Below are 16,893 nucleotides of genomic sequence, written 5' to 3'. Positions count from 1 at the left end.
AGCCGTATGTCACGTCACCTTCATGTTCTCATAGAGATCCTCTGTCCATGAGGACATGTCTGATACAGCACTAGCTAATTAAGGGTCTTCTTGTGAGATGTACAAAACCCATCAACTGGCTCCTCTTTATTCTGAGGCTCCACTCTGAGGTCATTTTAGACTGCTGAGCTCCTTACTCTGGTGCTTGCTTACGGAGAGTCTTCTACTTTTGTCTTTTCCCTTTAGGGGTCACCACAGCGAATCATCAGTTTCCAACTCTATCCTCGGCATCTATCCTTTACTCTCGCTCCAATTACCTTCATGTCCTCATTTAACACATCCATATATCTCCTCTTTGTCCTTCCCCTTGACCTCTTACCTGCAATTTCATCTCCAACATCGTTCTACCAATATAACCATCTCCCTCCTCTGTACATGTCCAAACCGTTTCAATCTAGCCTCTCTGTCCTTCTGATGCGCTCCTTCCTAATCCTGTCCATCCTCGCCACTCTTAAAGACAACCTCAACATCCTCATCTCTGCTACATCCATCTCTGCCTCATGTCTTTTCCTCACTGCTACTGTACAGTCTCTAACCCATACAGCAGAGCTGCTCTCACTACTGTCTTCTACACCTTTCCTTTCATTCTCTTTAGTCACATACTGTAACACTCCTGAGACTTTTCTCCACCCTCTCCAACCTGCACTCGCCGGATCCTATATAGAGATCAAGAGCACCAATTTTCTTGGTGTTCATCTTGCGGAGAACGTCACCTGGTCACTCAACTCCAGCTCCATCAGTCAGAAAGCCCTGCAGCACTTCTACTTACTACAAAGTCTAAGGAAGTCCCATGTTCTATAGAGGGACAATTGAGAGCATCCTGAGCTTGAAACGACAATAAAAGTGTCTTGACTGACTTGAAGTGATGTCACAAAATAGTTAGGATGTAATGCAATGTTATGCTTTTTCTTTCTAATACTTGTCCTTGTATTAATAAGCATGCTTAATGATACCAAGATGCTGATTACATCTTCCAGAAGTATAGATTACGTCACATTTTTGTGAACAAACTACATACAAAAAAAATCTTAAGTGTCAAAGCATCTTTTTTTATGTAGACTTTACAATCCTGCCAAACAAGTTGTTTATAGTCGGACATTTTAAACACTGACAGGTTCATCTAATCCCCCGGTCCAAAGACATGCATGGTAGGTTGATTGGCATCTCTGGAAAATTGTCCGTAGTGTGTGATTGCGTGAGTGAATGAGTGTGTGTGTGTGTGCCCTGCGATGGGTTGGCACTCCGTCCAGGGTGTATCCTGTCTTGATGCCCGATGATGCCTGAGATAGGCACAGGCTCCCCGTGACCCGAGGTAGTTCAGATAAGCGGTAGAAAATGAATGAGAGAGTGAGTGAAGTTCATCTAAAAAAATAGAATATCAATTTAATTCAAACATTAAAAACTCTTTGTTTTAGATTTATTATACATGAACTGAAATATTTTAAATATTTAAATTTTTTCTTTTAATTATGTCACTTTGTAGAAGCCAACATTCTGTTTTCCTATTTAAGCTTAGACAAAAAATATATCAAGAGTAACTCCTCCTAGGGCTTTCGAGCCACATGCACCAAATTCAGATATGTTGTAGACGCTGGTCTGAAGTTTGTTGCTATGACTTTTCTAAGCGATCCGAGTACCGGTACTTCTGGTACCGGGTCTCAAAGTGGCCTTTTTTTCCCACAGACTCCCATTATAAATTTTGGAGGTTTATAACTCGGCAAGCTTTTGAACTATCTACACCAAACTCGACCAGCTCCTTTAGGGTGAGACTCTGAACAAAGGTTTAAATTGGTGTACAGACTGGCCTTTCGGTTGTCCCACAGCCCCGCCCCCAATATATGCAAAATCAAAAACCTTTTTACAACATGAACATGTGACATATCAAAACACTCAGAACAATGAGGGGACTTCCTCACGTACTGTACATTCTGATGATGTCCCGTGACGTCACATGATGTCACGTGGAAATAAAAAATTTTGCACAACATGGGCATGTGATATATCAAAACACTCAGCACAATTAGGGAAACTGCCTCGCGGGTATTCGGATGGCGTCACATGCTCGTCTCCACTTGCCTCCAAAAGTTTTGGCACCCTATCTTTCTGTCCACTTGCCTCAAAAAGTAACACTGACCCTTATGTCCACTCGCCTCCAAAAAGCACCGGCCTTTCCGAACACTTGCACCTTCAAAGCCAACATCAAAGTTTGTCGTGACGAACTTTACAAATCTAGTTTAGATTATTATCGAGTTTAGCTCAAAACTCATGAAAACCTTTAGAATATTTCATAAGATAATCGAAGAAATTATTTATAGTACAGAAATGTCAAACGTCTGAGTATGGTAGTTTTGTATAGTGTATAGTATAGTGACTTTTTTACTCCCTAACATCTTTCAGCACAGTCAAAAGCCTGGGAAGATTGACTGGGCAGTTAGATGAGATGGCATGCATTCATCAACTGATGCTTTGCAGCAATTGACCTCAGACCTCAGTTTAGCTTCAGAGCACGTAGTCCACAAATACACAAGTGTACCATAAGCTTTTAGGAGCTTTGGCTAGTGCTCCATAAAAATGGAAATATGTCTTTCCCGAGGGAAAACCACCAGGAAATTGGGCCTGTGCTCATGAATCTTGCGGTCAAGGAAACAAGCAGTAGTCAATAGGAACAGAAGAAAGAACAATTATATCCTTAAGGTTCAGAAGGCTCAGCCATGCAGGTTCCTTCTATTGTCGGAGGAAGAAAAGTAAAGCCCAATTTTCATGGGCAGTCACACCGACATTCACAACTGCAGGAGAGTCGGATTTGTTATCCCGGATTTCCAAAAGCTAAAGGACACGAAATCCCATGATTTCTATATCATGTGTGAAGCTCAGTGCTGCTATTATAATCGTTTCTTTCTTGTTTTTCTCCACTCTTTATTATGGCACTTGACTGGATTCCTTTTGCTTCCATCTCATTTCAGTTTAGTTCTTTATCAGTTTTCTTGTTTACATCTTTCTCTCTAAGCCTTATTAGATTTTCCTGTTTGATGTACATTTATGGATTTGCCTGTCTGAGTTATAATCCCTGTATATACAGTACAATAAGTGATAAATGCAATAAGCAGTGCACTTCAACATTGTTTGCTGATTTCGAATATCCCCAGATGAAAACATGCTTACGTAAAGTTCCATTAAGGGACAGGGATGACACGGTCGATGGGAATGTCGCTGAAAACTATATTTAGGATGTCATTTAACAACGTCCTTTACTGTCAGTGTGGATAAATACAAGGGAGGGCCATTTGGGGTAATATTTCCTCATTCTAGCCACAGCTTATCTCGTACAGTAAGTTATCGGTGGGGGAAAAATATTGTCCTTAATCCACCACCTAGTTTATACTCCGATACAACAGCAATATCCACATCATTTGGTAAAAGAATAGAATATTTATACAGTAGGTTGCTAAATTGTAGTGATATGTTTGCAGTTATATTGATTTTATTGCCATTTTAATCAAAGAAATGTAATAGCAAGGCTCCATCTGACAATAGACCGGAAAACACCAGTCAACCTTTAGACAGCGTATTTGTCGAGGGCAGTCTGATGGTCAGGCAGCTTGGAACCTGTGCTTTCACCAAGCCCTCATACTGTAAGTCCCCACATCTAATGATTCTTGGCTCAACTGTTAACAATCTCTTTCCAGACTTAAACTTTCTCAGGTTTCCCAGTTGTTCTCTGCATGTGTTTTATTTAGAGCTATTTATTCCAATGGCTTTTATAGTGACACGACACCTGATTATTTAGAATCTCATTGCCCGCTCACATGAGTATACGATGGTTTGTAAGCCTTTTAAGTATTTCAGTGGTTCTTCACTTGTCATTATAAAACCTAGGAGTCAGAACAGAGATGTCTTGATGCAGAACTATTTTGTATCCTGAGAGATGTTGGGATCAGTTAAACAGTGCTAAAGGATCTGACCAAGCATGGTGGCAAGCATCAGTGTTTTAAATCTGATCCGGGCAACAATGGCGTACATCTATGGGAGGTTACACACAATGCACTGCACACTTTATTCCTGGACCAGGACTGCACTAACCATCAACAGACCGATTCCCAAGTCATGTTTATTCAACAGCTCAATTACAGGTGAATATATACATTTCCAGAAGAATGATTAAAGGTGTTGATTAATGCATAATGGATCATGTAGATGCTACGATTGCCTTGGGCTGCTCCTGAGAAAGCCTTAACTGTGTATTTACGCAGGCCATCATCTTATGATGACGGTGTTAAACAATGTTGGGATACAGTGATGTCATTACTGTATGTCAACTTGTGTGGCATGAAACACATTCATAAGAAAAGCAAACTAGAAACGAATCTAATTGCGTGTTCGATCACAAGCACAAACATTTAATTGTGTAATACAATGTTTGTGCTTCTCTCAACACACAAGGGTGATTATTTTCTAGTAACAATGTAAGAGAATAATTCTTGTGGTATCAGCATTACACTGTGCAAATGATTGGACAAAAAAACACAAAGAATAAATTTTTTAACAAATTGATATACATGTTAATGATTAAATAAAGATTACACTTTTGATCATGCCATTAAGCAGGAAGTTACTGGTGAGTTTGCATAGTGGACATTCTCTGGCATAACTCAGTGGCAGTTGTTCTAATGCGACCAAAGCAACAAGGAAACCACTCTTTAAGGATCCTTAAAAATAACTTCCTGAATCTCTGCCCCACAAAGGCGTAGATGATGGGGTTGATGCAGCAGTGACAGAACGCTATGGTTTCCACCCACTGCATAGCCATGTTCAGGTCTTGATCCCACTCACAAGTGTGCATGTAACCCAAATACTGCAGGAACTTCAGGAAGATGACGATGTTGTAAGGTGTCCAGAAGAGGAAGAAAACACTGACCAAGACCAGCATGAGCCTGACAGCTCTGTGTTTCTTCTGAGACTTCATGGCCATTAAGATAGGGATGATGCGTGAGTAGCAGAACACCATCACTGACAGAGGAATAATTAAACCAAGGATGTTCAACTCCATGTAAGAAAAAGACCTCCACTCTGTTCCTTCTGGATATTCCACACTGCATGTCCATTCTTCTGATTTATTGTTCACTTGTGCCCAAATGACGGTGGGCAGAGAAGCTCCCAGGCTAAGTGTCCACATAAACAAAACCAGGGCTATGCTAGCTCTGACAGACCGGTGCTTAGAGAACAGGGAGGTCTGGGTGTGGACAATGACACTGTAGCGCTCAATGGTCATAAGGATCATGAAGAAGATGCTTCCATAGAATCCCAGCATGTAGAACACCGTCACTGTACGGCACATGAAGCTCCCGAAGGTCCACTGACTGGTGAGGGCGTAATGAGCCCAGAAAGGTAATGAGAGAAGGAAGAGGAGGTCTGAAAGCGTCAGGTTGAAGAGACACACATCTGACATGTTGGACCTTTTGTGGAACTTGACCAGGACACAAACAACCAGGCAGTTGCCGATGAACCCCACGATGAAGACAATGCTGTAGAGTGTAGGGAGGAAGACTTGGCTAAAAGCCTTTATGTTGGTGTTGCAGGGTGTGTACACTTCATCTGGAAATAGGTTGTAAGCAGGAAAGTCCTTAGCTGTTTATGGATTTAAAAAAAAAATGACAATAAATACAAAAGCAGCAATAGGCTAACAGGTTTATATGTGTTTATGTATCTTCAGTTGCCTTTTCTCAAATGTAATAAGCTGACAAACTTACTGCTGCAGAAATGACAGAGATGAAATGCAATGTCATTATTTTTATTAGTTATCAAATTATTCGTTTCAAAATTTAAACTAGAAGGAGGCGTAGTCTACAGCGACCATTTTTGTAACCTGAACCGTAACAGGATTCACCGGAAAACCCCATTTTTTCCATTTACAAATTCTAACAAATAGCAACGTTACCATGAGTTTAAATACTTTCTTTATGTTTTTCCAGAAATATAATTACTGATCATTTTAAAGGGATGAAAGAGCACACAAGTTCACTTTTTTTTGTTCTATTAACTTCTTCTCCAGAAAAGAAGAAAAGGAAATTGTAAAAGTGCAGTTAAGTCATTAAATTCTTCCTTTGAAAAGACAGAGGAAGAAAAAAAACCTACTGTACACCTACTATTGCTAATTACAGGAGCAGCCATTAATGGCCACCAAACCGTCATAAAAAATTCTACCTACTTGTGATGTTGGAGCGCATCGTTTCCACGTCTTTCCGAGTAATTTCAGAGTGACTGTGAAAGCAGAGTGACTGTAAATGGGATATGGCAGGCTATATAAAAGAGGCTGAACTATGATTCCCTGAGGTGCAGATTTTTGTTAGTCTCACATGAGAACTAGCCAGAGACGTGCAAAAACAAGCATCTACTTGGAACGAAAAGGGACGAATATGCATTTATTAAACTGACAATTAGAAATGAGTGGACAGGATGAAACTGCTTTGACTGCATTGCCTTGTCTAAGGGTTTACTAAAGATATGGGAGAAAATACTTACCATGGAGTGCTGATTGTTAAATTGCTAATTTAATCCTACCAAAATTTTTAAATGTTTGTAAAAGTTTTTCCTTATCACTAGCAAAAAACACAAAGGCCGAGCCACCTCAGACTGCCCCCCATGCTACCTCTAATAAAGGTTTTTAACAAAGCCTTAAACACAACCAGCGACACAGTCACAAGAAGATTTTGGTTTTCTGATCTTAACGACCTAGACGGGGTGTATACCGACAATAAATCTGAAAGATATGGTGGCGCCAAATTATGTAGTGCTTTAAAAATCAGAACAACAATCTTGTAGTGTACTCTATACTGACCTGGCAGCCAATTTAATGATCTCAATAAAGGTGTAACATGGTCTGTTTTCTTGTCTGACTTAATCATTCTGGCCGCAGCATTTTGTATATTTGCAGTATAAGTCAGTTTAGTGTTTCTATTGATTTCCCCATGCATTGTCCTATATTGCCATAGTCTAATCCTTTATTTTAGTTGTTCTAGTTTTAGTTGTTTTTCCATTAAACACTTCCCATTAATTTCCTCATATATAAATAGGGTGAAATGTCAATCTTAGGGGGCACGTTCGCCTCACACCTCCATGGTTGGGGGTTCGATTTCCACCTCCACCTTGTGTGTGTGGAGTTTGCATGTTCTCCCCGTGCCTCGGGGGTTTCCTCCAGGTACTCTGGTTTCCTCCCCCGGTCCAAAGACATGCATGGTAGGTTGATTGGCATCTCTGGAAAATTGTCCGTAGTGTGTGATTGCGTGAGTGAATGAGAGTGTGTGTGTGTCCTGTGATGGGTTGGCACTCCGTCCAGGGTGTATCCTGCCTTGATGCCCGATGACGCCTGAGATAGGCACAGGCTCCCCGTGACCCGAGGTAGTTCAGATAAGCGGTAGAAGATGAATGAATGAATGAAATGTCAATCTTACTGTGCAAGGAAACAGAGACTCCTTATACAATTATACTGTGCAAAAAATAGGACATTACAATCATACAGCGTAAAGCAAGAAACAAATATTTACACTTGCGATTTAACCTTTATTATAATGTATAATGTTATTACATACTTTCACACTGCAGTCATTGGTAGAAAATACATGATTGTTTTCTGAAATAGTACATATAGAATTAGTTTGAAATCGGGGAGGGAAGCATATAAAGTACACAAAATATGCACAAATAAAAATAAAATGGAAAAAATGAATCTATCTGCAATAACTATTTTGTCTTTTTGCTGGAAATCTCAGAACCATGTCTTCTCTATCAAGAGGGAAAGAAGGCTTTTGTAAGCTGTTTTGTGATGAGTTGCGGTGCTGAGATTTCCGGAGGTGGAAATCTCAACTTAAAGACTTTTCGACTTGTTCAAAACAATTTTGGTTTCATCAGACCACAGAATCTTTTTTTCTTAATGCTCTCGGATCCCTTTAAGTGCCTGCTACATTGATTTTTTTATTAGTAGCGACTTCCATTTAGCATTACGTACTGATCTATTTCTGATTATCCGTCCTTGATTATCCGATGTAGATGTTTTTATTGGAGAGATCATCTGATAAAGATAGTTGTTCTTGTTGCAGTTTCTCCCATAGATATTATGGTGGACTTCTGAAGCTCTGTTAGAATGGTAAAAGAGTTCTTGTTTACCTCCAGGACCAAGGCATTTCTAGCCCTATTACTGTTTTGGCTGCATGACCAGCACTGGAAAGAGTCTTGGAGATCATAACATCTTCCATTTCTGAGTTCCTGTGAAGATTTAAAACTTGGAACCTTATGCCACAACCATCCCTGGTCTCCCCATTACATTCAAGCGTTGAAATCAATCTCAGCAGAGCCATCCTTGCACCCAAGGCACAACTGTGATCATCCAAGAAATAAAGCATTCACTTGAACCAGTGTGACATTAACAATTCCTGTTTACATTATCTCACCTTTCTTAAGCTTAATTCTGGTGAAATGACACATTATATACTGTTTAACTCCATAGACGTTTCAGACTTCATCTCGAACCTAAATACGAGATATACTTCTTATTTAGACTATTTTTATTACAAAAATTCTTAATACTGGGGGGTCACGGTGGCTTAGTAGTTAGCACGTTCGCCTCACACCTCCAGGGTTGGGGGTTCGATTCCCACCTCCACCTTGTGTGTGTGGAGTTTGCATGTTCTCCCCGTGCCTCGGGGGTTTCCTCCGGGTACTCCGGTTTCCTCCCCCGGTCCAAAGACATGCATGGTAGGTTGATTGGCATCTCTGGAAAATTGTCCGTAGTGTGTGATTGCGTGAGTGAATGAGTGTGTGTGTGTGTGCGCCCTGTGATGGGTTGGCACTCCGTCCAGGGTGTATCCTGCCTTGATGCCCGATGACGTCTGAGATGGGCACAGGCTCCCCGTGACCCGAGGTAGTTCGGATAAGCGGTAGAAGATGAATGAATGAATGAATGAATGAATGAATTCTTAATACTGACAAAAAAGATGTTTCAGTAGAGATCTGAACTCTTTCCTCAACATCTTCCTGTTAAAAACATGTAAGTAAATTGTCACTTAGGGAGAATAAGTTTATGAGGATTTCATGCTGTAAGAAATGTATACGCATTATTGGCCATTATCTCCACAGATTTAATTTATTAGGAAGCACTTTTCATGAGTATTCGATTATGTAATCAGTGGTTAAATATAAGTGCACACTGGAAACAGTAGTGCCAAAGCTGAAGACTGACGTGAAGCGGAGGTTTGGTCACAAATAGGCTACATACAGTAGATATAACAGTTACACAATCTCATATCACTTGATTAGTATTCTAAACACTTATAAAATGTATATTAACTTATAAAATATGACACTTTAGGGTCAGGTAGATTCATGCAGAAAGCTTTAATGTCTCATGTGGATCACATTCAAACTAACATTTCAATTACAAACAGGGGTCACAGAATGCAAATAAAGTTAGCTGGAAAAGTAAAATAAGCCACAGTCTTATAGTACAGGCTGTTTATGTGGGCTGTTATTATAGACAGCCCCACTTTGTATTTGCATATGCAAAATTATAAGCAGTATTTAATGCATTTTTTACAACGCAGTGGTGTGATTATGTTAGCATGTCTATAAAACATCCGGGTTTGTAGGCAAAGCAGCAAAGAAACTCAGATACATGCCTTTGTTAAAGCTAAATGAGCTATGAGCTAGTTTTTGTTACCTATTCTGGATATTTGAAATGAAAGCAGACTTTCAAAGAACATTTGTTGAGCAAAGAAATGTTTCCAGCTACTATAATTTAAGTGATAACAGGAACAGAACAACGTTAAACTATAAATAATAAATGTGCATTTTTTTAGAAAATGATTGACGGGGATTTCAACAGTGGCTCCACTTGACATCTTGGCAGCACGAGAATAAACAAAACAAAAAAATGTCATTAACTACGAAGGAAAAATAATAACAATTAAAATTTCTTTTGAAAAAGGAGAAAACAACTGCAGATTTTTTACAAATTGATTCACAAATATATTAGTCATAACTAAGAAGTGATGGCAGTGCAGTTTTGATTTTGCCCAATTCGAGCTACACAACCTTTGAGCTGGAATTTTCTAGGGTGCGTAAGGACATAAAGCTCTTCCTCTCTGAGAACTGCTTGGCAGTTGCTGAGTACCGACCAAAGCAAAGAGGAAACCACTGTTTCAGGATTTTGAGAGTTGAATTCCTGAATTTCTCCCCAACAAAGGCGTAGATGATGGGGTTGAGGCAGCAGTGACAGAACGCTATGGTTTCCACCCACTGCATAGCCATGTTCAGGTCCTTGTGCTGCTGACAGTTGTTCATGTAACCCAACTGATGCAGGAAGTTCAGGAAGATGACGAAGTTGTACGGCATCCAGAAGAGGAGGAACACTGTGACCAAGACAAAGATTAGCCTGACAGCTTTGTGTTTCTTCTGAGTTTTCATGGCCATCAAGACAGGGATGATATGAGAGTAACAGAACACCATGACTGAGAGAGGAACAATAAAGCCTAAAACATTCAGCTCAATGTAAGAGAATAACCTCCATGCCTTTTCTGGATATTCCTCTTTGCATGTCAATACATTTGATTTACTTGCCACTTTGGCAAATATTATGTTTGGCAGAGAAGCTCCCAAACTGAGTGTCCACATAAACAAAACCAGCAATAAGCTAGCTCTGACAGACCACTGCTTGGAGAAGTGGGAGTTACGGGCATGAACAGTAATGTTGTAGCGGTGTACGGTCATGAGGATCATGAAGAAGACGCTTCCATAAAATCCCAGCGTGTAGAGCGCCGTCACTGCATGGCACATGAAGCTCCCAAAGACCCACTCTGTGATGGCAGCATAATGAGCCCAGAAAGGTAATGACAGGAGGAAGAGGATATCTAAAAGCGCCAGGTTGAATAGGCACAGATTTGTCACGTTTGACCCTTTATGATACTTGACCAACACAGACATTACCAGGCTATTTCCAATTAAGCCCACAATGAAGACAACGCTGTAGAGGGTGGGCAGGAAGATTCGGCTGAATGACCTTACATTGTCGTTTATGCACAACTGGTTATTGTTCTCTTGACCTAGGTTGTTGTAGTCTTTGTAGTTTTCGGCTGTTTGTGAAAGAAAGTAAAATGGCCTTAATAGCAATGTTAGATCAAGTTCAATCCAATAGTCAATACCAAAAAGATTTAAACATAGCTAATGCTACCAAAAAGGCTAAAGGGAAAATTGCACTTACTTGTGTTATATACCTCTGTCATGACTCCTGAGTTGATCGTTGCCTGTGAAATCAGGTTGTGTAAGTCGCTGCATGCATATGAAAATGTGGAGCTGTGAGGTGGAGCTTTATCCTGCTGAAAGTCATGCATTACAATGAACTGTAAACCTACACAAATGCAGTAGTCAGCAACATCCTACATTTATTATACCTTTGTGTTAGCATGTATAATTAATAAGGGGGCCCCTGAAATTAACTCAGGAGAGCCCTAGATGCATTATGTCCTCATCCTCAGTGCTTTCATTTAAAGAGAAAGAAATAATGAATAGTTAAATGACATATTTCACAGGATTGAATGCAGGTGCTAGAGAATAAAGGTTTTGTTAGCATGGAGTGTTTCAGTAAATTAGTAATGTTTTGCCATATTAAGCCATTATATATATAATTATACATATATATATATATATATATATATATATATATATATATATATATATATATATATATTAGGATTAGGGTTATATATATATACTTGTACATAGCTACTAGCTAATTATTTGCAATTTAGCAAAAAAAAAAAAGTTTTATGTTATTCAATTTTATTTTAATAGTGAACACCTTTAATAGATATACGTTGGACTTGTAAATAATTAGACAGATTAATAGATTGATGGATAAACGAACGATTATCTAGACAGAGAAATGATATAATAACACTGCAAATTACTAAAATTTCTCTGTTTTAAGTAGGGATGCACCGATACCACTTTTTCTCTTCCGATCCAATTCCGATACCAGTATCAGCCGATACCGATCCGATATCTGTGTTCTTTTCTACCTATAAAAATAAAGAATGTAAACAACTCGCTTAGTTATTAAGATTTATTTGTTTCTGGCAAAGAAATACAAAAATGCCCATATTACTGGATGAAAAATGAAAACACAAGAAACCTTTAAAAAAGTATTAATGCAGTAACAAACAGTACTTTTAACAGTTAGTGGTATAACAATCTAAACCATATATACTTATTCTGTTCTGACCAATTACGTAGCTTGAGCAAAGGCTTAACAGATAGCGTACACTTTCAAAAAAGAACTCCAGAAAGCAGTCTTCATAACTTTAATAACTTTACTGGTGATTGTTCTTCTCAATTCTTTTATGTAAAAAGACATATATTTCCAAGGTATGAACGACAGAATCAATAACTGATAGGAACCGCGTGCACGTACTTCTCGACTGCGTTCACTGAGAAAAACCGGAAGCAAACAGCAAAATATAGCGCAGTACCATAAAACCCCAGTAGGAGGCGGAAAAGAAACATACAGCACACATTACTAACCGCACAATACTGCAATTATTAAATTAAATTATTTTCTGAAGAAAAGGCAATATTTTAAAGTGAATCTTAAATTAGAGCTTTTGAAACACAATGCAAAATGTATTAAACAGTAAACCTTGCACCCAAATGAGCGACATGTTCAATGCTGTAGGTAAAACACGGAATGGAGTTTAATTTATTAGCAGAATGGATAGAAAAAAAGACATATGCGCTGAATAGAGAGGGAAAAGTGGGTGGGTCCATTATTATTGATCTTAAAAAGTGGGTGTGTCCTGTCCCACCCACATATAATGGTTCCGATGGCCCATGACCACGGGTATCGGATTATGATCGGTCACACACCACCGATACCGGATCCACTCAAAATGCTTAAATCGGTGTCGATATCGATCCAAAATATCGGATCGGTGCACCCTTAGTTTAAGGAAAGGTATGTGTTGAATTCTACAACTAAACAGTCAATAAACCTGATATACTATTAGTACAATAGTTAAGAATAAAAATAAAAATTATAAAGTTAATTTGCATATCATTTGCAAATTACATAGTTCATCAAAACACAGCCCTATTATCAAATTGGGATTCATTTACAATCTGTCAAATTAATTTTCTTCTCTTTTCGATCCTTTTATTCACAAACCATGTTTATTAATGGTGAAGAGAATCTTTTCCCTTTCTCTGGCTGTTCCTGAAGATAAAATTTGAGAAGGATCAATAGTGTTAGGTTACAAAGATAGCAGTTCACTAAACACCAGACACCAAAATATTCTTTTACGGATTACAGTAAATGATTCGGGATCTTTTTTTTTTTTCAATTACAGATCTTTGCATCCTCTTTTAGTCACTTAACCACAAATGTAGTACAAATAAATAAAAACACGTTTCCTGACCTGCATAATAATGAAATGAGTCAAATAAAACATGAAACCTTAATAACACTGAACGAAATGTAGAAGCTTACTTACTAGCAGGGTCTAAAAAGGATTAAGTTCAGTTTATGTGGGAACTGAACTGGATCTTAGATGACGATGTTGTCTCCAGAAGAGGAAAGAAACTTCCCAGAAAGAGTCTGACAGCCTTATGTTTCTTCTGAGACGCCACACCCATGAGGGGGGATGATGTGCAAACAGCTGACAGATGAATAATTAAGCCAAGGAACTTCAGCTCACTGTCAGAGAAGGACTTAATGGTAGGATTAGAAACTCCCAAAATATCTGACATGTTAGACCTTTTGGGATTCCAGTGAATCCCACAATGCTCTGGAAAGACGTGAAGAAGATTCTAAAGGTCATCCTTTAAGGTGCATTAATCGGAGTAGTTTAAAAACTACTCCGATTAATGCACCTTAGTTGGTAGTTAATAAAAAACATTCATGGACAAAGTGTATAGAAATTTATCTTTTTATGAGCAGATGAACAGACTGAGGAGGTGATGGTTTAGGAATTTGTATATGTATAAGTTAATTCCACCACCTACAGTAGGTGCCAGAAGAGATGCATCTTGAAGTAATGTATACTGACGTACGTGTCCCTTAGTGACACTTGTTTTCAGATTGCATAGGAAACCCTTCCACAATCCCAGTAAAGGATGTGTCCTAGTTTGCACGGGTTAGTTTTGAAAACACAAGATCAACTATCATATTTGGTCTTCCCTTGAACGCAGGACGTCCTTCAAAGTCCGTCGGTCTCCTAACAAAGGCTCCTCTTCAGGTTCTTCTACCTAATCTATTATTTGGATCTTTATATAAAGGAGTCAGACTTAGACCTTTTTGTCTTTTCAGGGTCCTCACAATAGGAGGCCTTGTTTTTATGAAAAGTAGTGTAATACAGATAGATGTGTGTAATATATGTAAAGATAAATAAAAGAAAATTACAAATAAAATCTCATTCAAATAATCAAACAGTATTAGAAAAAGTAAAAGTTATTAGAATGCAAAGATTATACGTAACAAACCAAGAAACACTCCAAGTGTAAGCTTGCGTTTGTCCTCTGATGCACACAGAGTATCACATGCACTGAGCTTGTCTACACTAGAATGCACACCGAGTATATTTCAAGTTTGGCTTTTATACACTTTTACTACAACATCAGTTGTTGTTCAGCATTAACAGTTTTGTAATGTAACGGAGTACAAATACTTTGTTACTGTACTTAAGTAGAAATGTCACATATCTGTACTTTACTTCGCTATTTAAATTTATGTCAACTTTCACTTTTACTCCACTACATTTCCGAGATAAAATGTACACCTTTACTGCGTTATTCATTCATTCATCTTCTACCGCTTATCCGAACTACCTCGGGTCACAGGGAGCCTGTGATCTCAGGTGTCATTGGGCATCAAGGCAGGATACACCCTGGACGGAGTGCCAACCCATCGCCAGGCACACACACACACACACACACACACACACACACACACACACATTCACTCACACAATCACACACTAGGGACAATTTTCCTGAGATGCCAATCAACCTACCATGCATGTCTTTGGACCGGGGAGGAAACCGGAGTACCCGGAGGAAACCCCTGAGGCACGGGGAGAACATGCAAACTCCACACACACAAGGTGGAGGCGGGAATCAAACCCCGACCCTGGATGTGTGAGGCAAACGTGCTAACCACTAGGCCACCGTGCCCCCCCCCCCCCGTTATATTTCCACTAAACGTCTTCGTTACTCGTTACTACAAAATAAAATCAGAAGAAACGTGTGTGACTGCAGTAAGGGAGGTTTGGTGAATCACTGCTCCTAGATTACGTTACGCACGTCCGCGCGCTCTACGGAGAAGCACAGGGACGCGCAGCGTGCACGCGCAGCCAGAGCTGGAGGCGTTTATCTAGAGCAGTGGTTTTCACTATTTTTTCCCATGTGAGCCACACTGATAGGACAAAGTCAATAAGAGAGTCACTTTCACCGCAAAGTATGCCAAGTTATTCAGACTTCGAGTTGCGGATGACGCAATGCTCCCCATCAGTTACCTCTTTTGTCACTGTCACATTGCTTTGTTGCTGTTCATTTTGTGCACAGGATTGTTTGATAAGAAATCGATCCATTTTTTAGTCCGTGTGTGTTCAGTAAACACAAGTTGTTAACTAGCATGAAACACAAACTAGCTTCTGACAGGCCGCCAAAAACTGGCTATTGCGCAGAACGCAGTGAGTCAGTGACGAGTCAAATAATGTATATAAATATATATTATTATTTGTAATAGAGCACATTCGTTTTTCTATGCTTCCCTGATTGTTTTTAATGTTATTTAAATGAAAAATAAATTTCAACCACATGATCATATCATCGTATTATTTACTGCCATGCGAGCCGCATATTAAAGCTTGGAGCCGCGCGGATTAACACTGATCTATAACGTTAATCGGCTGAAAACCACAAAGACGCAACCAAAAGCAGTGAAATGTCACTATTCTTATTACCAGAGTTGTAGTACAAACAAAATGTTAAAGGGGTTGTAAAACACGTTTTTTCGAAGGCTTGATTGTGATTGTGTGTTTTTTTAAAATTGCATTATTTTTCATATATTTTACCTTTATTCTACACTTCTCTGTCTCTCCTTGTAAAACGGTCTGATGGATTCCGGGTTCTATGAAGCCACGCCCTCAAAAATAGCAATGGGCTTTGATTGGTTAGCTGTGGCCCAGTGTGTTGTGATTCGCTACGTCACGCCCCTTACCTTTACCAGTAGTCTGTGCTTTGGTGGCATTAGAAACAATGACGTCAATAAAAACATACCAATTTGATCCCGAATCGGACCCAGACAATTTTAGTGAAGATGATCGAGCAGAACCTGTTCAAGAACCGGCTGTTAAACGACGTTTCAGACTGTTATGGTTTTTTTTTTGTTGTTGTTGTCTCCTACTTTTTAGAGACGTTGTTATTTAATTGTACTAATTATAATAGTTTACTAATTTACAACAATAAGTGTTTGTCTATTAACAAAAGTGTATTCAAGAACCTTTTTTATTTAAAAAAAAATATTATTTTATTAGGTGTAGCTACATGTAATAACTGTGCAAAAAGAGGAAAACATCTGCTGCAAAGAAATACAGAAGGTAAGTGTAATAAGCTAGTACCAAAATTATGCATAATGTGTTAATAGTTTTAGTAATAATAATAATTTAATCATTTATAATTTAATATAATTTAAATTTAATATAATTTAATAATTTATAATAATTTAATAGTTAAAAGCTTTCCTCCGTAAAATGTGCAGCACAGAGAGCGAGATTTGGGTAATAATTATGAGGGACCGTAAAATAAATTAATAAA

General features: G+C 38.8%; 2 protein-coding genes across 11 annotated transcripts; both read right to left on the bottom strand.

Moving 5' to 3' along the window:
• Positions 1–4,129: 4,129 nt before the first annotated feature.
• Positions 4,130–6,330, bottom strand: LOC132845424 (C-C chemokine receptor type 1-like). The gene is made up of 2 exons (XM_060869388.1): positions 6,245–6,330; positions 4,130–5,664 (listed from the first exon to the last, which is right to left on the bottom strand). The coding sequence occupies exons 1-2, from the start codon at positions 6,261–6,263 to the stop codon at positions 4,649–4,651; spliced, it is 1,035 nt and encodes a 344-aa protein (XP_060725371.1). The 5' UTR covers positions 6,264–6,330; the 3' UTR covers positions 4,130–4,648.
• Positions 6,331–10,043: 3,713 nt separating this feature from the next.
• Positions 10,044–16,204, bottom strand: LOC132846462 (C-C chemokine receptor type 4-like). Of its 10 annotated transcripts, none has more exons than XM_060871242.1 (5): positions 16,152–16,204; positions 13,572–13,774; positions 12,031–12,104; positions 11,288–11,402; positions 10,044–11,159 (listed from the first exon to the last, which is right to left on the bottom strand). In XM_060871242.1, exons 4-5 carry the CDS (start codon positions 11,307–11,309, stop codon positions 10,114–10,116), a joined length of 1,068 nt encoding a protein of 355 aa, XP_060727225.1. In that variant the 5' UTR covers positions 11,310–11,402; positions 12,031–12,104; positions 13,572–13,774; positions 16,152–16,204; the 3' UTR covers positions 10,044–10,113. The 10 variants fall into 10 exon arrangements, with proteins under 10 accessions (XP_060727225.1, XP_060727227.1, XP_060727230.1 ...); XM_060871244.1 differs by having other exon boundaries at positions 11,288–11,399; XM_060871247.1 differs by lacking the exon at positions 12,031–12,104.
• Positions 16,205–16,893: the final 689 nt, after the last annotated feature.

This window comes from Tachysurus vachellii, chromosome 5 (assembly GCF_030014155.1).
Source record: "Tachysurus vachellii isolate PV-2020 chromosome 5, HZAU_Pvac_v1, whole genome shotgun sequence".
Classification (NCBI taxonomy): Eukaryota; Metazoa; Chordata; class Actinopteri; order Siluriformes; family Bagridae; genus Tachysurus; species Tachysurus vachellii.
The sequence above is the reverse complement of the archived record's forward strand: the minus strand, read 5'-3'. Positions and strand labels throughout refer to the sequence as shown.

Coding starts and splice junctions, on each gene's coding strand:
- LOC132846462 (XM_060871237.1), bottom strand. CDS start 11,417: ATGCATGACTTTCAGCAGGATAAAGCTCCACCTCACAGCTCCACATTT. Junction 11,160..11,287: donor GACAGAGGTATATAACACAA/GTAAGTGCAATT, acceptor TTTCACAAACAG/CCGAAAACTACAAAGACTAC.